This window comes from Fukomys damarensis, unplaced genomic scaffold (assembly GCF_012274545.1).
Source record: "Fukomys damarensis isolate Sample0158 unplaced genomic scaffold, DMR_v1.0_HiC HiC_scaffold_10, whole genome shotgun sequence".
NCBI classification, from domain to species: Eukaryota; Metazoa; Chordata; class Mammalia; order Rodentia; family Bathyergidae; genus Fukomys; species Fukomys damarensis.
The window spans coordinates 16,358,609-16,364,984 of record NW_022900922.1 but is presented as its reverse complement, the minus strand read 5'-3'; the positions used below and the strand labels follow the sequence as shown (position 1 = coordinate 16,364,984).

At 39.7% G+C, this 6,376-nt stretch overlaps 1 protein-coding gene and 1 pseudogene across 1 annotated transcript in view; one reads left to right on the top strand and one right to left on the bottom strand.

Annotated features, from left to right (window-relative positions):
• Nup133 (nucleoporin 133) overlaps positions 1–6,376 on the bottom strand; it is a 56,940-nt gene that overhangs the window by 48,791 nt on the left and 1,773 nt on the right. The window contains exon 2 of the mRNA XM_010621913.2: positions 1,099–1,217. Within this exon, the coding sequence (XP_010620215.1) occupies positions 1,099–1,217 (119 nt within the window). The remainder of the gene's footprint in view (positions 1–1,098; positions 1,218–6,376) is intronic.
• The window catches only part of LOC104860759, a 1,456-nt pseudogene continuing 993 nt past the window's right edge, over positions 5,914–6,376 (top strand).

The following is a 6,376-nucleotide window of genomic DNA, read 5'->3' as shown; positions in this document are numbered from 1 at the left end:
CCAGGGATGTAGCTCAGTGGTTCCGCTGTCTGCCTCGCAAGTGCAAGGTCCAAGTTTGGTCCCTGTACAAAAAAAAAAAAAAAAAAAAAGAGAGAGAAATATTTCACTACATTCATAATTTCACTAATAAAGCAAGACAAATAAACTCCATTAACTATGAGGAAACTAGGTTAATGCACCTCTACATCTTACACATAGGTTATAAGCCCCCACAGACATCTTTCTTTTTTTCTTTCCCTTATTCCCATTCCCCTACCCTTCTCACTGTCACTACACCTTTAGCCCTTTTCTTCCTATTTCACATTGCTAATTATCCAATTAGGATATTGAGTACTATTTTAGCTTTTCACACCAGAGAAACTATTTGGTATTTACACATGTGTGACTTATTTATTTCACTTAGGAGTATATCCTCAAAATGTATCCATTTACCTATGAATCAATCTACTTTCTCATTCTTTATGGCTAAGTAGTACTCCATTTTATAGAAAAACCACATCTTCTTTATCCAGTTTCCAACTGATGGGCAAATGGGCTGGCTGTTCCCTGCAGACATCTTAACAGCCCGGGAAGTTTAAATCCTTTGAGGTTGCTCCTTGCTCAAAGGCAGAGTGGAGGGGCAAAATACAAGGCACCGGTAATGTATGAGTTAAAACATCAAGCCACTCCCACGCTATGCTGGGCCTTCTACTGGACTGGACTATATATTCCGTTGTGTCATTGTTCCTGAAAGCTCCAGGTGCCTAGTGACAAGCTTTGAGGGTCTGACTTAAAACACAGTGTGTTTATTGCATTATTAAACCCAATAATGTAAGGTACTAGTTCTAGGGGTGTTTTTAGAGCTAAACTTCACACAACTGATCAACTTTTGAAATGGAACTAAATTTTGAACATACAATATTTAAAATGATTCAAGATTTAATGTGAGTGTTAGAGTAACTCATTCTGTTTCTTGAAATATTATATATCTCAACTATAGTGGAAAAAGTAGACAGGCTGTTTCTTTGCATCTACAAAAAAGCCCAAATCTCAATCTCCATGCCAGGCCAGGCCTGGTTTTGATTTGTTAACAGGTGCAAAGGGAAAGACAACACCTACCCTCAGCCAATGTTAGGGCTTCCATGACTTTAACTGGAAGAGATGATCCAAATGTTTTCACGTCATAATTCACAGATTCAGTTACGGAGTGGTGTGTTAACAGCCGCGTAGGTGTTCCTCTAAAGAACAGACATCATATCATTTCACTTGAAATTTAAAATTTTATACTATCTTTGCTTTTTATACATTTATTTATATAATAAAGAGATCTCTGATAAAATGAGGTGTAACAGTGGGGGAAAAAACACTAGCTCATGTATACTACATTTTAAAATGTATTTTTCACTTATAAGAAAAAGAGTGGCAGAATTTAGGGAAACATGGCTTCAGGCCCCATCTATGCTCACTCACTCCTCATCACTAAGCTCCTTACCTGTGAAATAAGAAGGCTGGACTAAAATCAGTGTGTTTCAAGCTGAGAACCATTTGGAGGGTCTCAATCAACATTTTTGAAAAGTAAAACATTAGCCTCTACCACGTTACTGTCACAGATGTTCCACAGACACTGAGTGGGGTGATGCTCAAGCTCTCACCCAGCTCTGATTTTTAAGACCTGTCAGATCTTTATTTATTAGGTAGGACCTGCCTTGTTCCCTGGCCCTGTCCTCAGTACTCTGAACAACAATGCAGGGTCAACAGCAAAAGCTCCTCTCCAGTGGCCACTGAATGAGGAGGTGCATACCAAACTGTCAAGAGATTTTTGTCTCCTGAGAGAGTACCCTCACAAAGGTGTTTCTTTAAATAATCAGCAGAAGGTAGGAAAAGATTTTAAAGAATAACACACACACATTATGCAAAGTGTGACTTTCATTCTGACTATTCTCAAAGGAAACAGAAAACACAGGATCAGCTTTTTGAAGGGCACTTTTCAAAGTGTAAAAGTCAAGAATACAGTGTATTCTCTAAAAATCATTTCTCCTTGAAAGTATTGCAAGGTTTTATAGATCAATTTTAATCATAAATTCAAGACTCAGAATTTGCTACTTTCTTGCCAGGAAAAATTCTCTTCTCAAAGATGAAGCCAGAAAAAAAAGTAGTCAGAAGCAGATGCTTCCTGCCTTTGAAATTTCATGGTCACCATGAACTCCAGGGACAGGAAGTATGACTTTGCTGGAATGTGGTTGATGCACACATCAATAGTTTTAGAAACATGCCGGGTGTGGTGGCACACCCCTGTAATCCCAGCACTCGGGAGGCTGAGGCAGGAGGATCGCTGTGAGTTTGAGACCAGCCTGGGCTACAGAGTGAGTTCCAGGTCAGTCTCAACTATACAGTGAGACCCTGTCTCAAAAAAGCAAACAAAAAAAACAAAGACAGAAACAAAACTACTACTCCTACCTCACTGTGAGAAGAGCCATTCACTACAACCTGGCTACAAAGTGAAATTCTGTAGCCAACACTTTAGTTACCATTTAGCAGGTATTAATGACAGTTGGTGTACTGGCATGAAGCAACAATTGTAACAGGATTGGATCCTGTGATTACTTTAGCTCGGCATTAGGGCACCTCCATGGATTTCTGGGCCATGTATCTCCTCCTGCCAGACCACAGTAAGAGGGAGGCAGTAAGAGGGAGGCAGGAGACCACTAATACAAAACCAGACTGTTCTTCACCCCTGGAAAAAAGTAATACCAGCTTCTGGAAATCACAGAGAGTGTGTGTTCTACCTTCTTTCTTTGTCTAATAACGCTGAAGTAGAGAAAACTGTTGGCTAGGTTAGTCCAGGGGATCTCGGGGCCAAGGCCACAACTTCACTAGTGGACAGAGGTCAGGCACTTTAAGAGCTATGGAAGCATTTGCCACCAAAATCTAAGACTCCTGTGTTAGGACAAGGTGGACATAGATAGGTGACAGTAGGTCACCTGCCAGCCTCAAGAACACATCCTTACGAAGAAGCACACAATGTATATTGGTATATGACAAGCTAAACATGGTGGTATAGGCCTATCACCCCAGCCCTGAAGAGACTAAGGCAGGAGATCATGAATTTGAGGTCAGCCTGGGCCATATCTCAAAAACAACAAAAAGCCAGGTGTGATGGCACATAGCTATAATGCCAGCAATTGAGAAGCTGAGGCAGGAGGATCACCTCAAGTTCAAGGCTAGCCTGGTCTATACAGCAAGACTCTATCTCAGGAAAACAATAGCAATAGCAATAGCAGTAGCAGTAGCAGCAGCAGCAGCAGCAACAGCTACAAAAACATAATGTTGATATATGACCTACTTATTTCCTATGCTTTCACTAGAAACCAAGGTTACTACACACTAAAACCTCTACTTACAGGACTTGAAATAATGAAGGAAACAATACCTTATAAGGAAAGACATGTTTTTGCTAAGTAAAGCTATGAGGTATTTTGGTCCTAACACAGAGTGGTTTGTCCAAAATGAGAGAGAGGAAAAGTACAAGCAAAACCAAATGTAAACTGGGAGTGGTGGCCCACAGTCTGTAATCCCAGCACTTGGGAGGCTGAGGCAGGAGGATCACTGTGAGTTCGAGACCAGCCTGGGCTACAAAGTGAGTTCCAGGTCAGTCTCAACTATGTAGCGAGACCCTGTCTCAAAACAAAACAAAACAAAACAAAACCTGAATGTATAAGAAAGTTATAAAAAGTGTGTGGAAATGTGGAGTTACGGCTACTTGGGATTGCATGGATTTATTAGTTTGTATTAAGATCAGCTTGAGTACTAGTACACTGGAGCAAAAGTCGAATTTGATCTTCTCTGTTAAAATAACAGTCTTAGGACCAGGGATTTGGCTCAGTGGTTCTGCAGCCTGCCTCACAAGCGCAAGGGCCCGAGTTTGATCCCCGGTACCACAAAAACAAAAACATTAAATAAAATAACAGTCTTATAGTATTGATCTGAGAATGTGATACTTTTTCCTTTTAAGTAATTGGCCTAAGAAACAAAAATTTTGTGTTTTCTCAAGTTAATTTCTTGTGTTTCATCTTATGAGTGTTTGAATCATCTTAAACTTTTAAATGAATCAAGTTTTTGCTCACAATTATGTAACTTTGTCTCTGCCTTTAAAACCTCTTATTGTCACCTTGACTAAACTGACAAAATCGTATTTGTCTTAAACCTTTTGATATTTTTTTACAAAATCAAAATCAAATTCTAAAGCAAATCTTTCTGACCCTGAACTATGTGATTTCTCAGTTGGGCCTCAGGAAAACCACAAAGGATGTGTTTCTCTTCTGGCAAAAGAAACTCTACATTATATGGGAAGTACTGTCAAATAATAAGTGCCATTCAATCTTCTTTAAGACACATTTACTAGTGTGGCTTTATTTTGCACTGGGGACTGAACTCAGGACCTTGCACTTGCAAGGCAAGCGGCAGAACCACTGAGCTAAATCCCTGTTATTTATATGAACGTTCCAAACACTGTATGAGATACCTAGAAATCTTTTTTGGGGGGTACTGGAGATTGAACCCAAGACCTTTGCACTGAGTTACATTCCCAACCCTTTTTAATTTTTAATTTTAAAACATTATCTTCTGGGCTGGGGATGTAGCTCAGTAGATCTGGAGCCTGCCTCAAACGCACAAAGATCTGAGTTCGATCCCCAGTGCCCCCCCAAAAAAAACCCCAAACAGTCTCCCTAAATTGCTTAGGCTGAGCTTAACTTGAAAAACTCCTGCCTGAGCTTCCTAGCGTGCTGGGCTAACAGGTATGTACCACCAAGGCTGGATGGTTCCTAAATTTTCTATGAAAGAATCTTCCAATCCAATTTTTTCCCATGAAATCACTAACAGTAAGAACTGCTCTGCTCATGAATCCCTGTAAGCCAAATCTGGGCAACTCAATGTAAATTCAAGGGACAAGTATCATGCTTGATGTAAGTTCACCAAATGATATAACACCATGACGAGAGATGTTCAAACTGTAAACCTGGGCATGGTTGTGCATGACTGTAATCCCAGAATTCAGGAGGCTGAGAGAGGAGGATTTCCACAAATTTGAGGACAGCCTACACTACATAGAAAGTTCAAGGCCAGTCTGAACTGTTACATAGCAAAACCTTATCAAAGGAAGAGGAACAAAGAGAGAAGAAGCAAGCAAGCAAGCAAGGAAACTATAAACCAGGATAAGAATTCAACAATTCACGCTGTGAACAGTTTTTCCCAAGATGTTGGAATGAGACTCTATGTTGTAATGAAATGCTTAACCTCTCTTTAATTCTTCCTTGCTTATACCTACTGCTTTCACTGACAGGATAATGCTGTAATTAGGCCTTCACAATCAGTAATATTGTTGGGTAATATGACAGAATGCTACATCAAACCCAAATCTTTACTAACTTAAGTGATTCTTTAGTCTACCTACTGGGTAACTTCAGCAAGATCCCTAAGGCAATTGTTCAAATTGTACTGGTGGTCTCTTTTATAATTAGACTTGCAGACCCACTTGTTCTCACTCTCTGCTTTAATTTAACCCTCAGTGTTGGGGTACTACATTAAAGAAATACCATCTATATTTGGCCAGGGAGGAATCTGCATAATTGCTAGCACTTTCTTTTGAACATGGAGAAATATATTGGGCATTATAGAGACGTAGTTGCAAATATATATATATGTATATATTGAACAGACTACTTGATTAAAAGACTCCTCATCTGGTTCATTCCACCTTTGATATTATCGTCTATCATAATAGCAGTTTTCCTAGTAGACTGTATTCTCCCAAAAGTCTTAAATGTTTTCAGGTAGTCATCCATCAAACATCAAATATCTGTGTTCAGATGAGATGACAAAAACCCCCCAAAAATGTAATAAGTAAAAATTATAATAATGCATTATAATCTACAAATGGCGTTTTGGTCACACTCATCTAGGTGAGATCCTAACCAAAAGGTGAAACTGTTAAATAAATTTATTGGAGGGTACTACTTTGGACTGAGTTCCTGAAGTAGGTCCCAATTAACCAGACCAAAATGGTGTCTCTCAGGGCAAATGTTACATCATCACATTGAAATTTTAAGGAGGCAAACAGGAAAGTCCAGTCAAAAAGAAATTCCCTCAAGGCAACTTGAGGTAACCTGATGCTAATCAGTTATAGGTAGTTTTTTGTTTTGTTTTGTTTTATTTTGGTCTATTGTTCTGTTTCATTTCCAACTTAAAAACTCACTGTTCTGCTACTGCATGTATCTATACCGTAGAGTGAAGGCTGCACAAATTCGTAAATCGCAAATTAAAAGGCCAACTGGAAGGTGGCGCTGGGGCGGCTGGGAACGCGGCGCGGCGCAGGGTGAGGGCACACGAGGTGGGGCAG